Here is a 27,635-nt window from a genome sequence, read left to right on the forward strand (position 1 = left end):
TACTGGCGAGGACCCTGCGCCCTGGGGGACAAGGAGCAGGGCGGCTCCTCCAGGTTAAGGCAAGGCTGCCCCACGACCCCACAGCTCTTCTCCTGGGCATGCACCCCAGAAAAGTGTGGGTGATGCTGGGACACGCGCACCTGTGTCTCAGGCGGAAACAAGCGTCCATGCCGTGTGGAGACCCATGCACACTGCAGGGGACCTGAGACACACCAGGAAGACAGGAGGCCAGACTGCAGTTCCACTTTTATGAATTGTCCAGGCCAGGTGGCGCCAAGGCCTTTGCTGGCTGGCCTGGAACCGGCCTCTGTCTGCTCCCGCCACCCACAGGGGAATCTGCTTAGCATCTGGAAAAGCAGAGGGAGGGTGGGAACAAGGCGCAGGACTCGCAGGTTCATTTCCCATCCTCCTCGCGGGCTGCCACGAAGTTCAACAGGTCAATGGCCGTGACAACCCCGAACACCATCTGCCGCTCGCTGGACTCGCCATTGCTGTGGTCTGGGGAAGAAGACGGGGCCACTGGTCAGGAGGCACCTGGCACAAAGCGGATCTGAGGCAGCACGCCCTCCCAGGGCTGCTGCAGGCCGGCCAGCAAGGAGGCTGTGCTAGCCCCTCCCCAGTCTGTGGGTGGGGAGCACTGGGCAACCCAAACAGCCCAGGGCCACGTTGCCTCCCTCCAACCGGAGCATTTGGGCAGAGCCAGGCTGCAGGCTGACCTAATCCAGGCCCCCAGAATGGACGGTCTGGGGGGCAGCACTGCTGGGCCCATGCCCCAGGTCACACTGGAGGCCTCACCACCTCAGGACAAGCCTTGGCCCTCTCTATGCCAAGGCACCCTAGCAGGAGGCTCAGGCCATTGGTGCCCTGAGCAACACCTGCTCGGCCTCTGCCTGATTCTGTCAGCAGACGCAGTCCTCTCTCTGGGGCTCAGTCTTCAAATCAGTGCCAGCCCAGCCCCATACCACACAGCCAGCAGGCAGAGGGTGCTCATCATCAGCTTGGCCGGGTCTGCCCAGATAGTACTGGGATGTGTCTGTGAGTGTTCTGGATGAGCTCAGCACCTGAGTTAAGAACCCTGGAGGGCAGATGCCCTACCCGGTATGGTGGGCCTTGTCCAATAAGTGGAGGGTCTGGACCAGCAAGGCCCGTCTCCCAGAGGAAGGGGGTTTTTCCTGACTTTGGACTTAACTGACACATCGCCTCTCCTGGGCTCCAGGCTGCCAACTCCCCTGCAGCTCTTGGGATGGAAACCTCCAAAATCACAGGCCAGTTCCTCACAACTCCTCTCTTTCTACAGATACCTACCCTGTTAGCCCTGTTCTCTGGAGTCCCCTCCAGGCACACAGAGGGCAGGCAAGGGCAGAAGGGACGACTACCCTGACCCTGCTTCCTGCTTGCGGCAGTGCTGCCTCTTCTGTTTTCATGAGCAGAGACCCTTGGGACTAGGGAGGCCCACAGTGGGCAGGGACCTTGGTGCCCCAGTAGAAGCCTCAGAAAAATAGAATCCAGAACAGAACCAGTGGCCTGGGCTGCCTTTGCCCTATGGACCCCCTAAAACCCGGCTCCACAGAGTACCAGTGGTCAGTATTTGAGGTCTGCAGATCATGCAGTCTGTCACAGCCATTCAACTCTTCCCATGTCACATGATGGAGCCCAGAGTGGGGACAAGCAGGACAAGTTCCAACAATACCTTCTCTGTGGGGCTGGGGTGCGCTCAGTGCGGAACACTGGCTCCCATGCCCAAGGCCCTGGGTTCCATCCCCAGCACCATAGGAAAAAACAATAAAAACACTTTGTGGACTCTGACTTTGGCACCCACTGTTTTCTGAGGTATTCAGATATAAGTAAATGTGGGATCAGAGGAGTACCCCCACCCAAGCTCAGGGTGGGACCCTGGATGCCTGTTGCCTCAGGAGGCTGTGGTTCTGAATGGAGGGCTATTTTTTCGAGGGGTGGGATGGACGTACATACCTGCAGGCCCCCCCACCACTCCTGACCAGGCCTGGTCCCGTGCTGCAGAGCCAAGGACGGGAGAGGGTTAGATTGTGGTCGCCCCGGGCCCTCTGCTTCCCAGGCACTTAAATCCTGGGCTCTTAGAAGGCGAGGAGGACCCTGCTGGCCTTCCGATGCCCAGGAAGCAGCTGTGCGAGCAGGGACCACAGTGCCCCAGAGCTGGCTGGAAGCAGACACCAAGGTACGGCCACAAACAGTCCCTCAGGGCCAGCACCCAAGGGCAGGAGGCTGGCAAGTCAATGTGGCCTCTCCTGGGGACACAGGACATTGCCAGCAGCCAAGACTAAAACTGTTCCAGGTTTTCCTGGGATTGTCCCTTACAGTCCCAGAGACAGGCTAGGTGTGGTGGCAGACCCCTGTGATCCTCACTACTCACAAAGTAAACTTGAGCTGGGGATGTGGCTCAGTGGTAGGGTCCTAGCATGAGGCCCTGGGTTCAATGGCCAGTACAGCAAAAAACAAGCATCCCTGTGACTGCCTGCCACCTAGGGCCAAGAGCCCACTGAGCCTGAGCCCCTGCACTGCAGCAGAGGAGCCCCTGCCCAGGTGACAGCGGGGTTTGCCAAGCACCGCCTACCCTGCACATCCCTGGAGACGTGGCTGGGATCACAGGCTCCCATGGCCAAGAGCCTGGGGTGGGGAATACACAAGTCAGTTCCACCCATTCCCCGTCACCCGTGAAGGACAGGGGTGTCTTCTGCACACAGCAGGACTGTGCACGTGGAGGCCCAGGCCAATCAGCACCCCACCCTGAGGACAGAGCGCTGTGTGGACCCACTTACACTGGATCTGCTCATGGACCACCAGGGCAAAGTGGTCAATCTCCAGGACGTGCGAGAGGGTGCCCAGCGTGTCCGTCAGGCGGATCTGGAAGGGAACCAGGGAGCACTCACTGGAGATGGAAGGCTGCTGCCTGCAGCATAGCCACCCACATCCCTCCACGGAAAGGACGTGGGGGTGGGGAGGGCTGGCAGGGCACTGCCACGCCAGCCAGAGGACGGTGCAGCATTCAAGAAACACACTCAGATGAGCTGTCAATCAGGGTAAGGGGGCCAGCAGATGCTATTGGGAGGGGGTCAGAATGGCAGCCAGCTTTGTGGGCCCAGATCAGGGTTCGCAGGCTGAGGAGGGAGGGATTGGTTCTGGGATTCCTAGGGCCATACACACTGGGGTCTGTGACACTGTGATGACTCCCACTGGGGGCAAGCTCACACCTTGGAGGCATCTGTGGGACACAGGGTGCTGGGCCAGGAAGCCCCCTGCCCTCAGAGGGGCCCACCCTGCAGCCCTCACACCCTTCCCAGAGCCTGGTGAGGGATTCTCATCTCTTCCCAGTCCCACAACACACTGGGCGCAGCCACCCGACCCAGGGGGAAAATGGGCAGCAGCCCAGGCAGAGATGCAGGCCAGCCCGGACGGAGGGCTAGCAGCAGAAGTGGCCCCCTGCAGGCTGGAGAGAGCTCCCACTCCTGGCACAGACGAGAACACGCACAGGAGGCCGAAGAGCAATGGACACATTCCCCGCGAGGAAGGAGTCGGAGGTCAGCGCATGGCTTCCATGAACAGCCACAGGCAGGTCAGTCTTGCTGGTGGGGAGGCGAGCGGGGCAGGAAGAAGCGCTGGGGCTGATGGACGTGGGCGGTGAGGGTTTCCCGGGGGCATTTTACGTCAAATCATGGAACTACATGCTCAGCACCCACTGTGTGCAACCACACCTCACTTAGGAACAGAAGAGGTATGAAGGAAGGAAACTTCCAGAACTAGTAGGCAATGGGGAAGGCTGATCAGGAGGTCAAAGCCAGCCTCCGCAACTTAGTGAGGCCGTGAACAACTCAGTGAGACCTTGTCTCCAGGTAAAATACCCCAAAGGGGCTGTGAATGTGGCTTCTCACTGTGTGCAACCACACCTCACTTAGGAACAGAAGAGGTGTGAAGGAAGGAAACTTCCAGAACTAGTAGGCAATGGGGAAGGCTGATCAGGAGGTCAAAGCCAGCCTCCGCAACTTAGTGAGGCCGTGAACAACTCAGTGAGACCTTGTCTCCAGGTAAAATACCCCAAAGGGGCTGTGAATGTGGCTCAGTGGGTGAGTGCCCCGGAGCTGTGTCCACAGTGTTAAAAACAAGACAGACCAAGGCTGGGACAGACACCCGCCCTCTGCAGAGGGGCCCGTGGTCAGGGAGGCCCAGGAGGCCAAGTGAACAGCAGGAGGGCCAGGCTGGGAGGCCTTGCCATGCAAGGGGACAGTGGGACAGGCCAGGACTCGGCACAGGGAGGGGCAGGGATTTCGGTTTTAACTCCAGGTAGGCAGGCTTTGTGGGGGTTAGAGGCCCAAGGGCCCTGGGAGGACCACAAAAGAGGCCGTGACAGGTGACGGAAGGGGGAGGGCCGATCTGGCAGTGTCCGGGGTGTGCGAGATGCGGGAGAGGTCAGGTCTGCCACCTGCTCTGGGCAGAGCCCCTCAGCTCAGCAGCCTGCACAGCCAGCGCTCCCTGTTCCAGCTCACGGGGTCTGTGTGGAGAGCCAGGCTCTGCCCGGGGCCGGCAGAAGCAACGCCAGGCGCTGCCCTGGCAGCCAGGACCTGGCCAGCACAGGGCCTGCTCTGGCCCGTCCCTGAAGAGCTGGGTTCTTGAGGGCACCAGGTACACTAGGTGTTCTCCCACGGAAACAGACACAACAAAGATGAAGGGTTGAGAGAAAGACCACCTGCGGAGGCCCTTGGGCTGCATTGGTGGTCCCCAGGCTGCTGCTGACCCCAGGCCCCACCACGCAGCACCTGAGGGGAAGCGACCCTGGCCAGAGCTGCCCTTCTTGGCTCTGCACTTGCACCCTGGGCTTTGATGGGGTACAGCTGGCACCTGAGTGGGGTTACAGCCAGGGACCTGGTCCCCTTCCCCAGGAAGCACTTGTGCCCTGCTCTGAGGACAAACCAAGGCTGGAACAAATACCCGCCCTCTGCAGGTGCCCTGGAGAGAGGCAGAGGGTCCTGTGGGCAGGGGCTGCTCTACTCAGGGCATACCAACCGGTTTGAACTGCTTGTAGAGGACTTTGTGGACTTGGTCTGACGGCTGCACCTTCCCAGCAAGCAGGGACGACAGCATGTTCCCAAGAGTCACCATCCCCAGGATGGCCCTGCAGGGGATAGAGAATGGGTGGGGGAAGGCAGGGGTCAGACTTGCCCACAGCTACACTGGGGGGCTCTGGCCTCCACATGGCAGGAACACAGAGATCCCCCAGGACATGGTGGACTCAAGTCCTGGACTATTTCTGTTCTCACAGGTGTGGAGACTCCCAGGACGTGGGACAGCTGGTCACCTGGGCATAGCTGCAATGGACCTCTCCCGTGAGACACACCCCAAGGTGCCTGCCACCTGCCTCCTGGGCAGAGGCCCAGGGCAAAAGTGTGTACGTGAGCAATGAGGCAGTGAGCACCTTCTGTCGCTCCAGGGGCTAACCAGCGGGTAGCCAAGGTTCTGAACACTATGCACAGTGACCACAGCCTAGCAGTATGGGCCTCAGCTACTTTGTCTGGTGACACCACACATAGGGCCCAGAGGACGGAGCTCTGCACTGGGGTGGGGTGGGGGGAAGCTGGGACTGACCCCGACTCCTCAACCACAGGCGCCTGGTCGAAGCCCTTCTCGCGGAGGATGGTGATGGTATGCTCACAGGTGACGGTGGGCAGCACAGTCAGCGGGGCCGACAGACTCAGCTCCTGAACTCGCAGGTGCCACCACCTAGGGAAAGGGAAGGCCGGGGACCAGTGCTTCACTGCAGGCCTCACCGCAGGGGCTACGGGGACCGTGCACCCTGCCCAGGCGCTGTGTCCCTGCTCAGGACGTCCTTACCACGGCCTCTTCACCAAGAGGTCCTCCTCCTTCAAAAAGCCCTTCTGCAGCATCCACTTGTCACTCAGGAACTTGGACCTGCAGGGATTGTGGTGTCACCAAGGCCAAGGCCCCTATCACAGCCTCTGCACATGCCAGGTGCACACCCTGTGCACTCAGGGATGTGGTTCCTGGACCTTACTAGTCCAGGGGACAGTGAGAGCCTGGCAGCAGGTCCAGGGTTCAGGAGGACCTGGGCCAGGAACTGCAGGAGGAAGGGGCATCTGGTCAGCCAGGGCACCATGCTTGGGCTGATGGGCTCAGAGCCTTGGGCAAGGTTGTTTTCTGGGGCCTCTGTGCTCACAGCCCCTCAGGGGCCCCTAGGTAGCCTCTTCCTTGGCCTCCAGGTCTGCCCCAACAGAGGAAGCCCACCCTGCTCAGTCAAAGGACAGCAGAGGAAGCCACACAGCTGTTGCCACCTCCTAAGAGGCAGCCAAGTACCACCACAATGGGGCAGGGCGACCCCTGTGCCTGAGGGCACACACGCACACTGACCCCTCACATTTGCTGCCCCACGCACACACCGAAAGCACTCTCACAGACCAGGCTGCTCGCCAGCTCACATGTAGGCCCAGCAGCCCACCCAAGTGCTCAGGGAGACGCGCTGCTGGGGCAGGCAAGAGCCCTACTTGGGGCCACCTGGCAGTGGGCACCCAGGTATGAATCATCCCATGTCTGAGAACCCACCTGGGGGTGCCCACCCACTATGCCTGCCCAGCAAGGGCAGCAGGGTCATGCAGAGGCTCAGGCCAGGAGGAAGCACTGTGATTAACAGAGGGAATGGGGGATGGATGGCCTGTCCCAGCCCTGCTGCTCCACTGATCACAAGGCCTGCTGCAGGGCAGCTTCCCTGGGGCCTGGGGTGAGGCACTGCCCCATCGGGAGGAGCTGGAAGCTGAATGGCCACTCAGGGGGCCAGGTCTGTCCTGCAAGTCGAAGGCCATGGCAAGCCACAGCAAGTTCTAAGGGACCCCAGCCAGGACTGGCCCTGCCCAGGCTCTCTCAGGTCCAGGTCAGCAGGCTCCTGGATGGCAGGGGCAGCAGGCTCTCCCTTAAGGACACTGGTGCCACACACTGGCCCATGGAGCTGAGGCCTTGAGCAGCGATAGGGGCAGAGACGGGGCCCCAGAGTTCCTGGGGCCCGCCACCTCCAGCTTCCTTCCGCGGGCGCCCTGGTGAGGCAGCGCAGGACGGGGACAGCGGCCAGGTGGTGTCGAGGTCAGGGGCAGGGCTGGAGGACAAGGGAGCGGGGCTCACATGTAGTTGCGCACGGAGTCGGGCAGGATGACCACACAGCGCTGACCCTCCTGCAGATCCTGGGCCGCCTTCACAGCCACAGCCATGGCGCTGCCGGAGCTGCCACCTGCCGAGGACCACGCAGCTGGCTATCTACACGCCTGGGTATGTGCACACCCGCACGCATGCCCAGGTGCCCTCAGAGGCACCGTGTGTGTGTGCTCCCTGCCCGTGAGTGCCTGTAGCACACCTGACCTACTCTGGGCGGAGCTGTGGGCAGAGGAGCAGGGCCTGCAAGGACCCACACATGCTTGACGTTCCCGCTGAGGGCGAGTAAGAAGGCCCAGGAGGAGGTGAGACTTTCTGATCAGCCAGGGCAAGGCTGGTGACGGGGGATGCCCAAGATGGGCTCTGGGTCCCACGCAAACACCCCTGGTCCTGTTTGAGTGCCAGGGATAGCCTGCCGTCTCAGCGGCTGCTCATGGTCACCCCACGAGGAGGTGGGTGACACCAGGTCCTGCCAACTGTGCCAGACCCTAGGAGCCTGAATCCAGAGGCTGCAGCTGTACCTCCAGCTGGGGCACATCTGGGCTGCGTCTGGACTTGGCTCTAAGTGGCCACAAGAGCGTGGCCTGCAGGGAGACCCTCCTCTCCAGGGAGGCAGAGGGCCTGCTGCCTGGCTCCCAGGGCCCAAGGCCAGGGAGCAAGTCGCCTTTCCCAAAAGCAGCACTTGGCAGGTTCTTGTCATCAGCAGGGGCTTGGTCCCAGTCTTCAAGGTGGGACTGGGTGGCAGGGACTGGCTGCACGGAGGGCAGTTCCCACACATGGTGCTTCAAGTGGTAAACCCTGAGGTTTCACCAAACTGGCCCTGCTGTCCTGCATGGTATGGTCCCCAGTGCTGCTCTGTCCATCCTGAGCAGGCGGCTGAGGGCTCAGGTGAGGCCGGTGAGCCTAGTCCTGGACAGGCCTCTGGGCCACAGAGAAGGGGGCTGACAAGAATCTCCATCCATTTCCTTTGGGGCCACAAAGGTGGAGGGAGACCCAGCCCAGCCTCTCCAGGGCCCTGGGGGCACCCTGTCCTGGCTCTGGACCCTGCTGAGGAGGAGCCCAACCACAGACAGGGCTGGTCTTGACTGAGAAGAGTACTCCGAGAGCTCTGCCAAGAGCCCTGCCCTGCCCACCCTCACCTGTGCAGGTGAGCACGAGCTACAGCAAGAGCAAGCAACTGCTGCAGAGGAAGGCCAGGGCAGATGGCCCCCAAGCACTGCACTGCTGCGGGCACGCTGCCCCAGATAGCCTAGGAGCTGGCAGAGGGCATGGCCCCTGCTGCAGCTGCCCCACCACCCCAGGGGCGCCGCCCCTCACCACACAGCAGTCCTTCCTGTGCAATCAGCATGCGGGCGAAGGCGAAGGACTCCTCGTCGTTGCTCTTGAACCACTTGTCCACCACCTGTGGCCAGACACCACAGACGTCAGCAGGGGCAGGGACCACCTAAGACTTCTCTGGGTGACTGTGCCCCCAAAGAACCCAGCACTCCCGCCTGCAAACCTGGCGCTCGCTGCCCTTCCTGTTCCAACATGCTTCCCAACTACAGTCTCTGCTAGGACTGGGGGCTGCTCCAGGGCCTGGTGTCTTACTTGGCCTTTTCCCCCACTGCCCGGCCGCAGTGAGCCGTGGAGGCAGCGCCAGGGCGTGAACTTGGACCTGGTAGTGCCCCTTCCCAGGACTTAACCCTGAGGACACCTGCTTTCACGTATTTGAGTCGAGGTCTTACTAAGTTGCCGAGGCTGGCCTAGAACCTGCGACCCTCCTGCCCCAGCCTCCCGTCACTGACCCCAATACCAGAAGCCCTCAAAGTCCCTATGCCAGTGCTTATTCTTCCGTCCCACTCAGTGGAAAGCCAGTGCCCAGGCACCAGGCTGCAGCTGCCTGGCTGGGCAGTGCTCTGGCCCAACCTACCGCCCTGTCCAGCACCGTGGGGATGAAGTCGTAGCCAATCCCTTCCACCTCGTAGAAGGTCTGGTCCGTCTGGTTCAGCTCTTCGGGCTCTGCAAGGATGGACCCTTCCGGGTCCACCCCGATGATCTGCAGAGTGGGTGGTTTTAGTGTTCAAGCTGGAGACTAAACCTCATCTGGACTTGCTGCAGGAGCCACCCCCACTGCTAACACGGGACTCTTAATGACCCATCCGCAGGGCACACATGCTGCTCTGGGGCTCAGGGGCAGGAAGAATGCCCAGAACCAGGCCCAGAGTAGGAGCTGTGACCCTCAGAGGTGACCTCCCATGGTTCCTCTGGAAAGGACCCCTCAGTACTGGGGCAGCCAGAGCCTTAAGGGACACAGGGAAGCTCTGGACACTGACCTCTTCCAGGTTGGTGGGCAATACCATCCAGAAAGAGTAGCCAGCCAGGTATGGCTGCAAGCCATCCTCAGACCAGTCCTGAACCCCAAATCCAGGGCCTGTCTCAACTCAACCCTGGGCTGACCCTCATCCCCACTTAGCACAGCAGACCCCACCCCTGAAGCTCCTGGACCGTCATCCAGCAACACTTGCCAAACATCCCTGGGGGTGCAGATGGCAGTGCTCTGCAGCTCCGCTCGGGGCCCGGTGAGAAAGGCCAGGGGACCAGGCCTCAGGCCTAGCGGTGCCAACCCACCCCTGGCGCTACTCACTCTGCACCCAGGACACTTCTCCTTCAGCTTCCTGGCGATGCCTGTGATCGTGCCCCCCGTGCCCACAGTAGCCACCAGCATGTCCAGCTTCCCTGGTGGAGGGAGAAGGTCTCAGGCCAGTGTGGCCAGCCCCCACTCCTCGCAATACCCAGAGCAAGCAGCCCAGTGATCAAGTGCCCCAAGGAAAGTCCAGCCTCAAGCGCAAATGGAGCTCACGGCCTTCACGGGTCCGAGCAAGAAGACAGGGATGATAGGTTTTGCCCTGGCTCTGCTCAGAGACCCTCAGCCCTCAAGCCCCCCATGGATGAGTCTGGAGCTGATGCCCACTGGGTGCAGGTGGCAGGACCGTGTCCCTCGTTGGTGATGGGAATAGTCCACTGAATTTTAAAAGGAAATGGGGCAGACTGCTCAGGCAGGGCGCTGGCACGCCTGGGCCACCCCAGACACTCCGGGCGAGTCTGAGCACAGGCAGGCCCAGGCGCCGGCTGCAGCCCCCCGCAAGCCAGGCCTCTGTTGCCAAGTGAGAGAGGAGGCTGGCTCATAAAATGGGGCAAGCAAAGGCTTGGGCCAGCCTGTCACCTGGGCCACTGCCAACGGGCAGCCGAGGCTCCCGCCTCCCAGCTCTTTCCCACAGGGATCTGCTGGCACAGCATCTCCCTGACCCCCGGGACTTGGCACTCGTGAGTGGACACGGTTCCAGGAGCCACATGCCTGTACAGACAATAAACTAATTGTGGCCCTCAGCACCCAGCCTGGAGGTGAGGGAAATAGGGCTGAATTCACTGCCCGCTGCAGCTCGTCCCGCTGCCCTGGGGGCCATTTTAGAGAGGAATATTTCAGAGGGGTTCTGCAGGGTGCACAGGAGTTGGCCAGGAAGAGGACATGTGATTTGTACACTCCAGGCAACCAGGGACAAAGGAAATCGAGACCGACGGGGAGCACACACCATCACACTGCTGCAGGATCTCCTCCGCGGTGGCGTCATAGTGGGCCAGAGGGTTGCTGGCATTGCGGTACTGTGCAGAGAGAGCCAAGGGCCAGGAGCGTGAAGGCCTCTGCCACACCAGCCACAGCCGGCTGGCCCCCAGCTCAGTGGAGGGCCAGGGAGCAGCCCAAGGCCCGGGGCCCCCCAGAACACACAGCTCCTGTTCAGCCAGACACGTCCAGGAGGAGTCGAGTCTGCCGCCCGTAGAGCGCTCCGGGGCCTCGCTGAGCCACAGCTGGCAGCACACAGGGCCGCAGGCCTGTGGCTCCACGGGCAGGAGCACCACAGGCCCAGCGCCCACCATACCGCCCAGAGCCCGCGGAGCCCCGGGGATCTCTCGGGTGGGCGCAGGACCAACCCCGGACGCCCAGGCTACAGCACCTCACCTGGTCCAGGATGTGGGAATTGGGGATTTCGTTCTTCAGCCGCCACGCCACGCCCACATGGGACTCGGGGGAGTCGAACCTGGCGTTGGTGGGGGTCCTCACGATTTCCGCCCCCAGGGCCCGCAGGACATCCACCTGCAGGTGGAGAGCCACACCTCGTTCCTCCCGTCAGGCCTGAGTTGAGTTGGGGCCTGCCGCGCCCCGCACCCAGCACCCACCTTCTCCATGCTCATCTTCTCCGGCATCACGATGATGCAGCGATAGCCCTTCACAGCTGCAGCCAGCGCCAGCCCGATCCCTGAGGGCAGCACGGAGGGTGTGAGGGGCCCGGGGGCTGGCCCTGCCCCTCCCTGTCTGGACACCAGGGACAGGCCCCAAGTCCAGCTGCCCTGCCAGGAAGGCCCTGGACAGAGTACTGAGGACGTCCAAAACCCACCACGGCACCTGCCACCCCATGTGGGGCCAAGGGAAGGCAGAGGCAGAACCACAGGCACCTCTGCTCACGAGGAAGAGCCTGGCGTCAGGATAGGACAGCAGCTGCAGCGGTCAGTGCAGAGCCAGCTGTGTTCACCCAGGAGGTGCTGAGTGGGAGAGTGGCCAGGGGACAGCCAGCACTCGCCACCTCCTGCTGCTCCCTGCACCAACCTGTGTTCCCAGATGTCGGTTCAATGATCGTGTCCCCGGGTTTCAGGGTCCCATCGCGCTCGGCGTCCTCAATCATGCGCAGACTGATGCGGTCCTTCACACTCCCGCCCGCATTGAAGAACTCACACTTGGCCACTGGGAGCCAGAGATGGTTCAGGAGGGAGAAGACCCCGACCCCGATGGACTCCTGCTTACCCTCCGGCTACCAGACGCACCCCAGCGTGGCCCCAGGTTTGGGCTTACCCACTCTGGAAGTCGCCCCTCCACGCCCCCGCACCTGGGTGCTGGCGGATCAGGGCTTTCCCACTGCAGGCCACGCACACACCCCTACGGGGCACAGGGCGACTCTGCGAGAGCGAGGAAAAGGCACCAAGGAGCCCCCACCAGGTGGACAGGCCACAATGTGTCCTCTGAGGCAGGCAGTCCCACTGCAGCAGGTAGGACTGCAGCAGGGCTGGCTGTGAGTCCCACACCCGAGGCCAGCTGAACTGGCGGCCCTGCTGACCATCACCTTGATTGTCCTCCAGCCGCGGCTGGGGTCACTCCCCTGCCCGAAGCCCCTCCCATCTGGGCTCTGAGGCCAGGGGCCTAGCCTGGGCTCTTCTTCCTTTAGGGAAGGCCTCTCTCCCCAGCTCTCAAAGTCTTTAGTTTTCCAAGGGGGTGGGTATTAGTTTGCACCAGTACGGTTTGAAGGACCCTGGACTGACCTGCAGCACCCACAAGCCACCCCCTCCTGGCTCATCTGTGTTTCTGAAAACCACAACCAAACACTTCACCCCAGAACCAGGTGGAGGCACTGTGGTTTGGGGTGGGGGGTGGGGTGAACGTGTGGCCGAGAGGCCTGCATCCCAGAGAGTCACCGGGAGGACGCCTCTCACAGCTGGGGATGGCCCTGCTTGGGAATCCAGCTGCCGGGCCAGGCTGGCCCACCTCGAGGCCACTACCAAGTGCAGACGTGGTCTGAGCAGCTTGGCTGGTGGCCTAGCCACCTCGGTACTGCCTGACAAAGGGACACAGCCCTGGTCTCCTGAAGGGGCTGTTCTGGAGCAGTCTAGGTGCCTGGCAGCGTTCAGGGAGCGGGTCCGCTTCTCTAGGGGGCGGGCAGGAGGCAGGCCCCCAGGCCCTCCACGCCCAGTGCCTCCTGCTGTCTCAGGACACCCCATGGCAGGGACATCTCCTCTCCATGCAGCAGGGACCTTGGAGTAACAAGCCAGGATCCTGGTCCCCAGCCTGTCCCCAGGCTCCTGGCCCTTCCGGCTGCCCTACTGCTGATTCTGACCCCAGACCCCGCTCCCTGGGGCTCAGGGGTGCAGACCTCTCCCCCAGGAGGGTGCCCCTGCCTCTTCTGCTCTGGGAGCAGCTCCTTTACCCAGCAATGGCTGAGGTAAGGTCCAGTGTTCACTGCGGCTGCTGACCTCCCAGGCCCCTTCTGCCTCGTCAGGGATTGGCTGAGCTCGGTCCCCACTACTGACATGGAAAATGAAAAACCCCAAACAGTGAGGCCTGGGAGAAAGAAAAAGGAAGAGCCATACAGCGACGACTTCCTTCCCACCCAAGGTAAGTCCTTCCCAGATGCCAGCCAAGGGGGGAAGCCGGTGTCCCCTTCAACCCACAAGTGACACTCTCTAAGAAACCCTGATCTCTTCCAAAACAACTGCTCCCAGGCACTGGCCACCAGCCCCCTGCTCGAAGCCCCACTTCCCGATCGATGCACAAAGCGACCTGTTCAGCGGCTCATTTTCCACCAGGGAAGTGGGCCCATGCCGTGTGGTCCCATTCCTGAATAAAGGCTAAAATGACCTGTGATGTGTGTCCAGCTGTCTCTCTGTTCTAACACTCACGAGCCAGCTGGACACAGAGATGGACCCTTGCTGTCCATTGATGGCCACACCCCTACCTAGGACTTGCTCTCTTCCCCTGAAGTGGCGCGAGGGAAGCCCTGGGCACAATCTGCTCCGCTCTGCCTTGGGGTCTTCACCTCGCTCCTCACTCAAGGTCAGCTCCCCGCTGCCGGCAGCTCCGGGTGGCCCCCTGCTCACCCTGACGAACCCCTGCGGCACTTCCTTCTCCAACTCTACTGACGTGACCTCCCCCTGAGCCACCAGCAGGCCGCCTGCCCCACCGCCTGCGGGCCAGGCCTCATCTGGGGTCCGTCCCAGGGTCGGGGAGCGCGGGGCGGCACTCACGGAGCTCGCACTTGAGGCCAGCGCTCTTCCCGATCTTGTTGATCCTGACCATCGGGGTGTTCCCGATTTTCCTCAGAATATCTGGCAAGATTTTTGGAGAATTTGTCCTAAAACGAAAAGGGAGTCCACAGTTACTCAGACGAACAAGACCAGACACCAACAGTATGGGCAGGCAGTCCAGCTGCCCTCTTACAAAACAAACCGAGGACCACGGGGCTGGCTGCGGGGAAGGGTCTGGACGGCCCAACAAGCCACAGGCAGGGAAAAATGACATCGCAACACGCACACACGCACACGCACGCACGCACGCACACGCCCTCCTAACACCTGCCAAGCCCCAACACGGGAATGCCTGTGGATTAGCAAGGGCTCTGGAGCGTACCGCATCTGTGTCCTGATCTGAACATGTCCTCTGGTCACCTAAGACCTTATCAGTAGTAATGTGGTGACAGGTGCAAAGAACCTTTATTATTTTTGCAATTTCTTGTGAGTTTTAAAATAATTTTCCAGTAAAACAAAAGCCAACAGCCAGGAGTGGTGGCTCATGACTGTGACCCCAGCGACCTGGGAGGCTGAGGCAGGAGGACAGCAAGCTTGAAGCCAGCCTCAGCGATTTAGAGAAACCCTGTCCCTCAAAATCAAAAGGGCTGAGGTGTAGTTCAGAGGAAGAGCACCTGCCCAGCGGGCACCAGGCTCCGGCTTCCTCCCCATATCACAGGAGGGAAACTAGGTGAGCAACAACCTTGACTTAGAAACAACAGATCGGACATCTCTGCTGGGAATTCCAATGCCCCCTCCCAGGGTCTGACTGCTAGGGTAGCTCTACTCCTCAGACCCCTGGCCAGCTAGGAGGACTGCAAGACCACAAGAAATGCCAGGCCTCTACCTGCCCTGGGCCCAGGACAATGCCAGCAGCTCTACCAGACAAGATGGTGACAGGGACAGGGAGGCTATGAGGCCAGCGGCTGTCCACAGGTCTGTGTGCACAAAGTGTGGCCCAGGCAGGTTCCCAAATGACCTTCCTGTGGCTCCTTCCACCCCCAGCCAAAACCTCCTGAGAAGACTCCGTGGAGGGCCTGAGGGGGCCAGCTCCCACTCAGCATCAGAGGGCCAGGATCGCCACACCCCAGTGGTTGGGCACAGCTGCCTGCCCTGCAGGCCGGAACCCAGGACGGGAGTGGACAGGCGGGGGGTGCTTGGCTGGGCAGGATCAGGCTTGGCCCCCGGGGCAGGTGACTGGGTGCTCACTCAGCAGGCCACGGTCTGCAGGTGACGGGCCGGAGAGGTCTTGATTCACCTTATCTTAAGGGCTTGCACTTTCAGCCAGGAGGCTGCGGGGCATCCCCAGACCGTAGCTTAGACCCCAGCCTGTCACAGGGCCACCTGCCTGCCCTCCCCTGAGGCTCCCACAGGCTCTCTTCATAAGCCCACACCATCTTGGAAACCTCTGCAACTGGCCCCAGGCACCTGACCCCACCTGCCTGCTCTGTCTCTGGCCCATGGGTCTCCCTGCCAGTGATCCCCAGGGACTGTGTCTCCCTCTAGTGGACCTGGGTCCAGCGGGGGCCTCTACCACAACTCCCTCCTGACTGTGGGGACTGGGGACAGGGCTATTTCGGGACAAGACTTCCCTGAGGCCAGTGTGCTCAGGCAGCATCCAGGGACCTGCTCTCCTCCTCCCCCAGGCCCTGCAGCCACACCCAGCCTCCCCAGCCTGGCCCCGCTGCTCTGGGCTGTCTGGGCAGCAAGGACTCATCCCTCTGGCCAGCTGCCCGAGTGGCCTCCTGCAGAACCTGCAGGTGAGTGAATTTCGCTCTTCCTGTGGCCACTGAGCCCCCGCACACTCCTGCTGACTGTTCAATCTGTGACCACTGGTGCGGCGTGCAGTGGGGGAGGACAGGCACTTTGGAAGCCTGCTCTCCATCGGGAGGACTGTGCACTAAGGTCACCTGCAGCCTCAAACAGCAAGCTTGGCTTGTCCTTGCCGGGACCGGGATGGCTGTTTTCCACACGAGCAGCCCTGGGCTGTCCTACTGCAGAGCCCTGAGAACACCAGCACAGGGTTGGAAAGCCCCCACCAGGCCGGGCGCATGCGAGGCCGTCCTCCCAGCGGCTGCGGAGGCGAGGACCGCGAGTTCAAAGCCAGCCTCAGCAACTTAGCGAGGCACTAAGCAACTCAGGGAGACCCTGTCTCTAAACAAAACACGAAATAGGGCTGGGGTGTGGCTCAGCAGACGAGTGTCCCTGGTTCAATCAACAGTACCAAAAAAAAGGCCTCCACTGGCCCTGGAACTCCATAAAAGGGGCCCACGACAGGAGCCTGGCGAGAGGCCCAGACACCTGGCGGGGACACCTCTCCCTGTAGCTACTCCCTGCACCGACCTGGGCAGGCTGACCTGGGTGTGCTGACACATTAGTCCAGCTCAGTGTGCCCAGCTCAGCTGGGCAGCGGCCTGCCCAAACTCAGTGCTCCCTGCCAGCCCAGCCCTTTGTCACCCACCCCAGGTCCTCCTGGATGTGGCTTCCAGGTGACAAGCGGCTGCCGCCAGGGTAAGGGAGCACCCATCTGGCTGTCAGACACTCACAGAGCCTCCAGGTGATACGCGTGGTGGTGCGGGGAGTCCGTGGTGGGCCTGCCCAGCTGCCAGGTGCACCTGCTGCGGAGGTCAGGCCGGATCCACAGATGTTCCTTGGCCTCCTTGTCCCCTGGAGGCCCCCTCTCTGGGCTCCCTTTCCCCAGGTGGTGGGGGCACCCTGCCGACCCCTCTTTCACCTGGGGCGTCTCCGAAGGCATGCTGGGATCTGCAAGGGAAAGGAGAGACGTCAGCTCAGGCTCCAGTGCTGGGGCATTCGGCAAATCGGGCGCCTCAGGGCCTTGGAGTCCACTCACATCAGTGCACCAAGAAGAGCGTAAAGCAAGGCTCCAGCTGCCACAGATGACACTCTGGCTCCTCAGAAGTTAGACAGAACTACCATAGGACCAGCAATTCGATTCCCAGGCACCAATCCAGAAAATGGGAATAGGTGTTTGTACACCCGTGTGCACAGCAATGTTGTTTACAGAGCTCCCAGGTGGGAGGAAGCTGCAAGAGTCCACCAACAGATGAACGGATAAAACACAATGGGGCCCACCCGGCAATGGAGTAGTATTCAGCCACAAAGAGGAAGGAATTCTGACCCCTGCTACGACATGGTGGGCCCTGAGTAAAAAGAAGCCAGATGAAGAGAAGACAGACACAGCTGATTCCACCGCGAGGTCGCCCCACAAAGGCAACCCAGAGGGCAGAAGAGGCCAGCAGAGCCATGGGAGGGAGGAGTCATCACATGGTAAAGTTCTCATCCCGCAGGAGGGACACGTAGAAACGATCAGACAGGAAGTCCAGCCAGCCCTCGGGAAACCAACTGCAGAGTAAGAGCGCTCGGAGGACAGGGAGTGGCTGGGGACAGAGCCTGTGCCCGGCACACTCCAGGCTGGTCCACCTCCAGCACCAGAGAAAGGGGCAAATCAGGCAAAGCCGTGCGTGTGGGCACTTCCCGGTCAGCACTTAAGAACACCCTGTGATAGCGACCTGCAGGACAGGTACGGGGCGTCACCGCCCACTGGAGATGACAGGCCACGGGAGGACATAGGACAGTGGGGGTCCTGGGAAGACGGAGGAGTGATGTGCGCCCCACCCGCCATTTACAGAAGGGTCAGCTCCCCAGGGCCCCTGCCCCTCCTGCAGAGGTGACTCTGGGTTCCCGGGGGCACCAGAGCGGCCCAGGGGACCCCACCAGCCCCTGCTGGTGTTCTGCCTTGCCCCTGGGGAAACTTCAGCCAACCACAACAAGCCGCTTAGAGTAAATGAACCCAAACAAGAAAAGGAAACAGGGAGGACCAGGCGCCTGGTGAAGCCCTCCACTGCTGGCCACCTCCCGCCTCGGCACCCCCAGAAGGACCAGGCCTCCTCCTCGACTGTCCCCAGGCCACAGCCAAGGCCAGCTCATGACTGCTCAAGTGACCACACTGAAGCTCTGAGCCCCTTCTCCTGGGACAGAGGCAGGGTGGGGGACCCTCAGCCCCGGGGGGGTCACTGCCCGGGAAAGTAACTGGCCCCTTTTGTAACAGTCCACCATGTCAATTTAGGACGTTGACAACTGGGAAACCAGGTGAGGGGAGGTAAGTGGGAACCGGTTCTGCTCAATTTTCCTCTCAATCTAAAGCTGTTTTTTTTAAAAAAAAAAGGTCAGCCGTGGAGCCTGCCTATAACCAGGAGGTGAGCAGGAGGTGAGAGAAGGAGGGTGAGGTCAACCAGCCTCAGCAGTGGCCAGGTGCTAAGCAGCTCAGTGAGACTGTTTCTAAATAAAATACAACACAGGCCTGGGGGTGGGGCTCAGTGGCCCAGTGCAACTGAGTCCAACCCCTGGTGCCCCCCATTGTATTATGTGAAACATCCTTTAAGGAGCATGTGGCAGGGGCTGAGGCTCAGGTGTCTCCCCAGAACCCAGCCTGGCTCCTCCCCTGCTCCCCAGGCCATTTTGCCCTCAAGTCAGAACGGAAGAGGCCTCCTCCTCACTCACTGTAATTGGAGGCTCCGCCCTTGCCAGCCGTCTCCAGGGCAGAGGGAGCCCAGCTGCCCTTCCTCCAGCACAGCACAGGCTGCGGCTGCACTCCCAGGAAAGCTGTGCCTGGGTTCAGAGGTTGGGCTCTCCCTTCCACCCGGGCCGCCTGCGCTGTGCCACGTTCTTCCCGACATTGCAGAAAGACCCCACTCCGTACAGCACCGTCCCTTCAGGGGCCATCTGTGCCTACAGGCAGGTGATTCTCTCTCCCGGCCCAAGATCCCTGCTCTACACTGGTGTCCCCCACAGAGGCCAACAGCTGGCCTAGGGACCCCGGCTGTGGGACTAGCCACATGGCCCTGTAGACCAGGGCCCTGCCGAGGCACCATCCTGTGGGCAGAGTCCCCACAGAACCCAAAGCCACAGAAGTTGGCTCTGGGGAGTAGGTGGGACATCCTGCTCCCACCCGCTGGGGTGTCACCTCCATGTAGCCAGATGCTGAAGCATCCTGGGGAGGAGGGCCATCCAGTTCCAGCCCCTGTGGACACCCGGCTGCAGCCCTGCTGGCACACACCAGCCAGTCCAGAGGGGCCCAGTTTGGGCCAAATGAGGGGACCACAGCAAAGCCCTCTTAATGTGGGAATTGTCAAGTGGGACCATGAGCCCTCAGGCCATGTGGCTTCCAGAAGGGGCCCTCAGGGGACAAGGTGTGGGAGAACTATACCCAGATAATCAGAGGGACGTTATGTGCTTTGGGCACCCTCACCCCACGGCTTTCCCTGGGCATTGGGGGGACTCAGCAATCCACCTCGCCTGGGGTGAGGCCAAGGACAAGGCTCCACGCCCTCTAACAAGGTCTACTTCACGCTCTGACTTGGCCCTTGCTGCTCAGCCACTGCAACTGGTTTTTAAATGCACGGGTTTCTTTCTCCTCCTCCTCCTCCCCCTCCTCCCAAATCTCTGGGGAAAGGGGGTCACCTTTGTTCCCCACCCTAGGCAGAGTTACCTAAGCACATACCCTCCGTGGGGAGGGCACCAGAAGACCTCAGAAAGGACTATCCCATATTCACAGGTGAGTTGCAGCCCTGGATGGACAGCGCGTGGAATGTAGCCTGAGTCACCTCTAACAGCCCCTGCTCCTGCTGAGGGGCAGAATCACAGCCCTGGGACAGGATCCCCGTGTTTCTCCTTTGCTAGAAAAGCAATAAAACTTCTTTTTCCTTTTTCTCAAACCTGTGTCCTTGTTATCAGATGGGCATCAGGGACAAGGACTAGCTTTTGGTAACAAATTTGGTACCCAGTGGCCCTCTCCAGCTTTCTGGGGCAGGCCTGGCTCTCCAGGAAGCCACTCCCATGCTCAGGATGCCAGGTGGGGGCACACGGTTGACAGCCAGCTGCAGCAGAGTGAGGAGACGGAGAGTTGCCTGGGGCTGAACCAGAGGAGCTGTTCCCATGAGTAAAGGAGGGACTGAGGGACGTCCCAGCAGCCCTGAAGCTCCTTTTGCTTTGGGGACTCCTGCCTTCTCCCCCCAGTGGTACAGGTGGCTCCATCGTGGTCCAGTTTGAGAAAGAGGAAACTCAGGAAAGTCGAGACAGCCTTGGCATCTGGTAGGTCCCCCGGTGCGCACAGTGAGACCCTTGATTCACATCTAGTCCCTCTTTCTGGGGACATCTGTGGGGCCACCGGTGTAGGAGTCCTGGTGAAGCAGGACTCTAGGACCTAGGGATATGTGCTCCCTTCTGATCTGTTCTAGGTTCTTATCAGTTTGTTGGCCTTGTCAGGAATTCCCTCCGGTTGCTAATCTGTTTGCCTCGGTAACCGCCCTTTTAGACATGGCCAGAACCGCATCGATCCTGTAGGGAGCCTCTTGGGGAAGACCTTGGCAGGTCAATATGAAGGTGCCCGTCCGTCAGCCATGGTTTGGGGGCTCCTCTCTGGTTGTCTGTGTCTTTCTGTTCCATCGTCAAGTGGGCTGAAGAAAGGGTCAGCTCCAGGTAGAAGCCTAAGGTTTTACTATAACGTCCGGCTGTTGGTTAGCTTTCTGGATCATCGTACCCTCTTGCAGTTGGGGTTGGTCTCTCAGAGGTAAAGGGAGTGGAAGAAGTGTGTGCGCAGGTCTGCCTGTCCGCAGGCTCAGGTCTGCTGTCTGCAGGATCCCGCCTGCCAGCCCTGGTCTCAGTGGTCCTCTCTGTCCTGTTACTGGCCCTTTAATACACGGCCACTGCCTCCATCTTTCTGGTAGTCTCTTGAGCACAGAGACCTTGGCTGCATGGGCCCCCTTTAGGGATGAGCCTCTCTAAGAGAAAAAGGGTCCCTGTAACACAATCGGCCTGTCAAGGGTCTTTCTGGATTACTGAGGTTGGTCTTTCTGAGTAAAGTAGGAGAGAGACTCTGCACAGGCTTGATGGGGTGCAGCCCGCAGGAAGGGAGCCCAAGTGCCACAAGGCACTGCTCTGTGTGCAAGGACAGCAGGACACCAGAAGCATGGGTTAAAGGGATTTCAGTCTTTCAAACCCAGTGCTGCACCCCCAGCACCGTCGCTCAGCCTGGCCCCAGCAGCCAGAGGTCATCTCAGTGTGATCAAGGTCACCAGCCCTAAACTGGGAAAAAACAGAACAGCAGCCAGGGCTGTGGAGAGGGGGACAGAACCTGCCCGGCCCCACCTCCCAGCCCTGGGGGGTGGGGGCTACTGGCCACAAGGGATGTGGCAGGAGGTTCCAGCTCTGTTAGCTTAGGACCTGGGGACAGAAGCTGGGTGTGGTGGGGCTCGCCTCTAATCTAGTGGCTCAGGAGGCTGAGGCAGGAGGATCTGAGTTCAAAGCCAGCCTCAGCAACCGTGAGGTGCTAAGAAACTCAGTTGAGACCCTGTCTCTGAATGAAATGTAGAATAGGGCTGGGGATGGGGCTTGGTGGTTGAGTGCCCCTGAGTCCAATCCCTGGAACCCAACTCCCACCCCCAAAAACAGATCTGATAGGAGATCCTATTTGTTTAGAGAATATTCATCACTGGGGCAAAGCAATTCTTGCTATGACAGTACCCCACCAAACTGAATGCCCAGGGAGACGGGCAGAATGGATAACTGCACCCAGAAAAGGAAAATATAGAAACTAAGGCCAACCAATTTTGTTGGCAGCCTCTGCAAAGGGACCTTCAAGAAGCCTAAAGAAAAAGGGTGGAATGGCCTATCAATATGCTTAGTGTAAGGAAAAGGCCCCAAAGAAGCCTCTGGGTACAACTGACAGCGGAGCTCACTTAGAGATGATGGATGTGATAATAGGGAGACAGGTCAGGCTCCAATATATGCTGTGCTCCAACCCTCTGACTGCAACCTGGGAGGAAAAAGATTAAGGCACAGTAGCAGACTGTCCAACCCTCTCCTGAGATGAAATATGTGGTGTGTAAATCAAATGCACAAATAAAACGCAAAAGGATTGTTTCAGAATGAATTGAAGAAAGAATCCCAAACTAGAAAATATATTTTTTTAAAGTTATAGGCATGGAAATATATTTTAATACAGAAAATTAGAAGATAAAAGGAATGTTTCTGGATGAGAAAATATTTTGTCTGGTCAAGTAATATTCTTGTGCTAAAGTCCAAGATGAAAGAGAACGAACTAAGGATATAAAGAAGTTGTGAATGTTTAGTAAGTTGCAGAAGGTAAATCTCAAAAAGTCTGTGTTTGTGATTACATGGATGTAATTAGTATTCATTCAAAATTATTTGAACTTTAAAGCACTGGTATGGAGCAAAGCCTGAAACATTAATCTGCTTTTATCTATCAATATAATTTTCTTATATCCATTAGGTTTTATTACTTGGAGGAAACTAAGTTTTAAAGGAATTAGGGTTTGTACCTTTTAAAGTCTTTTTGGGTGGGGTAGTGGGAATTGAATCCAGGGAGCAATACTCCCAGCCCTTTTTAATATTTTATTTAGAGACAAGGTCTCGCTGAGTTTCTTAGGGCCTTGCTAAATTCCTGAGGCTGGCTTTAAACTAAAAATCCTCCTGTCTCAGGCTCCCAAACTGCTGGGATTATAGGTATGTGCCACGACACCCAGCTTAAAGTCTTAAATGATTACTTTGTACCTGGCTAAACAAACAACTATCATTTTAAGTTATAACAATATAGTTGACACCCTAAATACGTGACTAGATATATGTATGCCTCTGAGAACTCTACCTGAGCCTTGTCTGTTATGTAAATGTTTACAAAATGAAGTTTATCTAGGTTTTCTAGCAAGGTAACCAATAAACGCTCTCTTTTTTGAACCTGAAATAGAAGGGCCACACTGTTCTTTGAAGACCTAAGTCAATTTGTGATCATTAATACTGTTTCCTAAATGGATGAAATTTAAGGCTATCTTTTGATTTTTTTTTTTTTAAAGAGAGTGAGAGAGGGAGAGACAGAGAGAATTTTAATATTTATTTTTTTAGTTTTTGGCAGACACAACCTCTTTGTTTGTATGTGGTGCTGAGGATCGAACCCGGGCCGCACGCATGCCAGGCGAGCACGCTACTGCTTAAGCCACATCCCCAGCCCTATCTTTTGATTTTTGCTAGTACTGCTAACCCATTCAGATTATTGTTACCCACCCTACAGATTCTAAGTTGTAACTTAAAAGTTAAGCTTAGGGGAGCACTTTACGAATGGTGTTCTCTAATTATCTGTAATGCCGGGTATGGTGGCGCGAGCCTGTAATCCCAGGGGCTCAGGAGCATAGACAGGAGGATCTTGGGTTCAAAGCCAGCCTCAGCAACAGAGGTGCTAAGCAACTCATTGGGACCCTGTCTCTGAATAAAATACAAAATAGGGCTGGGGACGTGGCTCAGTGGTCAAGTGGCCCTGAGTTCAACCCTGGTACCAAAATAAAAAGATTACTGAGATCTCAAAATTAACAAGATATAATGCACAAGGCTTAAAATTATAAAAATCGTTTTTTTGGCTCATAGCTATTACACAAACTGAATGTTTTTGCTTTGTTAGTTTCATTTTTTATTTTCCTTGTAAACTTTATAACTGTTGCTGGTTAGTGCTTTGCAGAGATACTGCTTCTAATCAAACAACCTGGGCTGGTATGAGATAATAAGTCACCACCTACAGAGCAGAGTATATAATGCTGACTTGCAGACCAATAGTGATCCTAATTAAATGAAGAGGGTGTCTGTAAAATCATATTGAAGTTATATCCTGTTACTCCCTTTTTAACACTGGTGGAATTGGCTTGCTGGGTGTTTAAAATCAAAAACCTGGGAGACCCAAGTCAAGGGAGTGAAAGGGCCAAGGAAAAGCAGCCAACACTTTGGCCCTTGCCCTCTAAGGTCAGCCAGGACCCGAGAATGATAGGACCCCTCTCTGGGCCCTGCAACTCTAGTGAGTCACCTGATCTGGGGATGGGGAGACCAAGAGGACCCAGAGGACAGGAAGCCAACCAGTGCACACTCATAAAGAGAAGGGTTACTGGAGAGGGAAAGTGTCCCTGATGCTTCCAAGAGAAGCCACTTGGGTCAACCAGACCTGGACCCATCCTGGCAAGTGGCTAAGGGAGCCAGGAGGCTTTATCATCAAGAGTGATCCCTGAGGCATCTCGGGGGACTCTTAAGAGTAGATAGGAACAGGGTCAGTTTTGGCAGGAGAGACAGTATGGCCTAAAGCACAGTCCTATAGGGACTTTTAAAAGGAAGTAACTGGAGATGGTGTCAGCCCTACCCAAAGTAAGTAAAGCTGTTGGCTATATAGAAAGGGTTCTGTGTGACAGTGCCCAATAGTGATGTTCTAAAGGACTCTAGGCTACAGTCTGTCCTGAATTAATTTGGGCCTGCTGTCCTAGATCTACAAATCTTCCTAACCTCCTACATTGTAAACTGGATCTGTTTTTCACAGATACGATTATGAGTTACTGTCTTCACGGTTTTCAGAAACTGGCTGAAATACTAACTGCTTCTGCGCTAATTGTGTACAAAAAAGGAAAGCTTTGCTGTCTCTATTGTTGTCTTCGCAGGATCCCTGCCCTGTGGATACCTTGTCCAGGTATCGACCACTCTGGATCTCTGGACTGCTCTGATGCTGAATGCCCTTCACTGTCCATGCCTCACCTGATAGAGAACAAAACTTCCGGTTATTTTCCCCAATTTGCCCTCTTTCAACAGGTAGTTGCTTGGAGATGTTGTCACCGATTTTTTCATTGAAATGAAGTGTAAAACTGTCAGTGGGGAAATGTAACAGTGTCCACTTTTTAGGCTTTGACTTGGCCCTTGCTGCTCTGCCACTGCAACTGATTTTTAAAATGGACCTGTTTCTTTCTTTCTTTCTTTCTTTTTTTGGTGCTGGGGATTGAACCCATGGCCTTGTGCATGCAAGATAAGCACTCTACCAACAGAGCTATATCCCTTTCTCTTCCTCTCTCCCTGCTCCTCCCTAACCTCAGGGAAAAGAGGGTCACCTTTCCTCCCCACCCTAGGCAGAGGTGTGTGAGCACACACCCACCATGGGAATGAAGTAATCCTGACTTCGGGGAAGGAACAGAATATCTCAGAAATGATTATCTCCCAAAGTGAATTACAAGTGAATTACAGCCCGGATGGAGAACACGTGGAAGTAGCCTTTGAGTCTCGGCTTGAAAAGCCCTGGTCCCCTAATGGGCAGAATCTCAGCCTTTGGGACTGGAGTCCCCTGTGTTTCTCTTTTGCTGACAAAGCAATAAACATTCCTTTTCCTTTTTCTCAAAACTGTGTCCTTGTTATTGGACTCGCATACGGGATAAGGACCCCCAGTAACACGCGGTACCCGGCCAGCACCACCTCACATGCCCACCCCGCTTCACCTGCGGTAAGAGCAACTTTAAGGTGCATTCCCACCCAAATGCACCTTAAAGTCAACCATCTACACCAACACAGTCTCCCCGACATCCCGCGGTCCGGCTCCACGCTCTGGCGCGCCGGGCCAGCACGGTTCGCTCCGCAGACCCAAGGATTGGGGTGGGGGCCGGGCCAACTGGACACCTATTTCTGAGCTTCAGGGCCCTCTGGACTCGAGGAAAGGGAGGGCTGCCGGCGGCAGAGGGAAGGGCGCTGGAGGCGGGAAGGGACCCACCGCTCAGACCCGGAGCACGGCCGGGCACGTGGGATGGCCTGGCTCCGCGTGTCCCGGTGCAGATGATGCAACTCGGCGCCCACGGGTAGGGGAGTGCGGGTGGGGCGATGGGACCCCAGCGAGGCCCTCGGTCCAAGGCGCCAAGGGTCTCTGCGAGCCGGAGCTCACCTGGATGCAGAAACGGGAAAGCGAGGCGGGCCGGGCTGGTCCGGTGCGCCTGGGTGAGCTGCAGCCCCGACGGCGGCGAGGAGGAGAAGGCCCCGGGGGCTGGCGGGCCTCGGTGGACCTGGCGGCGGACAGTGGGCGGAGGCGATTGGCCCAGCGGCGGGGGCGGAGGGCCGGTGCCGGCCAATCCCTGGGCGCAGAGCGTCCGGCCCTCGCGCGCCGCTCGGCCCCGCCCCCTCCCCACCGACCTGGGTCCGCGCCCGGCTTCCGGTTGCCCGGGAATCCTGGCCCCCCGCCCTCCCCCATTTTACTCCCCCACCCCCACCTCCGGGCCCCGGCCTCCCGCCCCGCTCCGCCGCCCGCCCGACCCCTCCCCTGGCCCAACTCCCCGGACCCCTCCGTCGGCGGGACAGCGGGTGGCGCTGCCTGAGTCCCCGGGTCCGGGTCTCACCTGGTGAACTTGTCGCACCTGGAGTCTGAGAAGGATTTGCGGCTGAGTTCAGGAAGCGAGCGGTGTCGAGAGTGGGGGTCCTGCTACCCCTGAGGCTGGATTCCAGGTTTGTCGCCGAGTCCACGTCGGCGCCCGGGGACTAGGTCGGTGTCCCCGCGGCGGCTTCCCGTGCCAGCGAGCTGCCGGCGGCCCTCTGCAGAACGCCCCTCTTCCCAGGCTCCGCGGTTCCCGGGCTCGGTGACCGCTCCCGCTGGACCGGGCCACCTGACGCTCGGAAGGCGCTTGACTAAAAGTCACAGAAGCGGTGTGGGACGGAAATGTCCCCGTAGCCCTCCCGGTACCAGGCTCCAGCGATGGCCGGCCCAGAGGGGGCGCTGATCGCGGTGCCCGAACGCTGCGCTCCGGCTGGGGAAGAGGCCGATCTCCGTGCCCCCTCCCCGTTGGCTCAACAGGTGTCCCCGACTCTGGAGTTATCCCGGGACCTAAAGTGAGTAACGGCTTTAGGGAGGTGCCTGCAGGCGTTGCCAGGGGCGCCTGCGCTGGCCACCTGCGCCGGCTTTGGTTCACCAGGTGCGGGAGCTCAGTCTGGGGAAGGGCGCCAGGTATAACCAGGAGCCCTGGGTGGAGAGCAAGCGCAGGAATGTGGGAGCTCCCGTTGGACCAGAGGCAGGCGACGTCTCACTGCACAGGTGACGTCTGAGCCAAGACCGGAGGAGCCACATCTTGTTCTGGAGAAGAATGTTCCGGGCTGAAAACTGCATGGGTAATGCCTGGGGCGGTCGGAGGAGATGCTGAAGTCACCGCTGCAGGCAGGGAGGGAAGGGCCGGGGCGTCTGGGGGTCCTGTAGGGCAGAGGCCAGGGTCTGGATTTCAAAGTCCATATATATAGATATTTCTGACTGTCAGAAAAGTGGCAAGAACAATACAAAGAATTACCAGAGCCCTTTTGCAAAACTTTCCAAATGTTGATATTCTTACTAGTCTGCTGGCTCCCCTCCTAGTCCCCTCCTCACACACACTGACTGGCCACTTGGTAGTGGAGCAGGAGTTGCAGACTGTGATGTCCCTGCTCCCCCTGGCTCTGGTGGCCCCCAGGCTTGCAGCAAGTGCCCCAGGGCGGTCTCTTCCACCTCTCCTTCTGTGGAGCAGTTTCTTGGTCACTCCTTGTGTCTCAGGAGGTGGCTTTTTCCTTTTTGGCTCTGGGGATTGAGCCCAGGATGCTGGACTCCTGAGCCGCATCTCCAGCCCTTCCTGTTCTGGGAAGACTCCTGCCCAGCCAGGCCAGCAGCCTGCTGTCTTCCTGCCTGAGCCTCCGAGTTGCCAGGATCACAGGCTGGGCCTCGCCCGGGAGGCAGGCAGAGTGTACAGAACAGA

The 27,635-nt window shown here is 58.7% G+C and overlaps 1 protein-coding gene across 4 annotated transcripts; it reads right to left on the reverse strand.

Annotated features, from left to right (window-relative positions):
- Positions 1 to 210: 210 nt before the first annotated feature.
- Cbs (cystathionine beta-synthase) lies at positions 211 to 26,463 on the reverse strand. 4 transcript variants are annotated; one of them, XM_077795064.1, is made up of 17 exons: positions 26,280 to 26,302; positions 16,784 to 16,812; positions 16,596 to 16,667; positions 14,011 to 14,117; positions 11,825 to 11,959; positions 11,398 to 11,477; positions 11,180 to 11,314; positions 10,755 to 10,824; positions 9,809 to 9,900; positions 9,095 to 9,220; positions 8,500 to 8,584; positions 7,156 to 7,261; positions 5,860 to 5,937; positions 5,614 to 5,748; positions 5,035 to 5,143; positions 2,796 to 2,880; positions 211 to 498 (listed from the first exon to the last, which is right to left on the reverse strand). In XM_077795064.1, the coding sequence occupies exons 4-17, from the start codon at positions 14,060 to 14,062 to the stop codon at positions 395 to 397; spliced, it is 1,392 nt and encodes a 463-aa protein (XP_077651190.1). In that variant the 5' UTR covers positions 14,063 to 14,117; positions 16,596 to 16,667; positions 16,784 to 16,812; positions 26,280 to 26,302; the 3' UTR covers positions 211 to 394. The 4 variants fall into 4 exon arrangements, with proteins under 4 accessions (XP_077651190.1, XP_077651189.1, XP_026265857.2 ...); XM_077795063.1 differs by lacking the exon at positions 26,280 to 26,302 and adding an exon at positions 25,814 to 25,913; XM_026410072.2 differs by having other exon boundaries at positions 16,596 to 16,812; positions 26,262 to 26,463.
- Positions 26,464 to 27,635: the final 1,172 nt, after the last annotated feature.

The sequence above is a fragment of the Urocitellus parryii genome, chromosome 2, assembly GCF_045843805.1.
Source record: "Urocitellus parryii isolate mUroPar1 chromosome 2, mUroPar1.hap1, whole genome shotgun sequence".
In the NCBI taxonomy this organism is placed as follows: domain Eukaryota; kingdom Metazoa; phylum Chordata; class Mammalia; order Rodentia; family Sciuridae; genus Urocitellus; species Urocitellus parryii.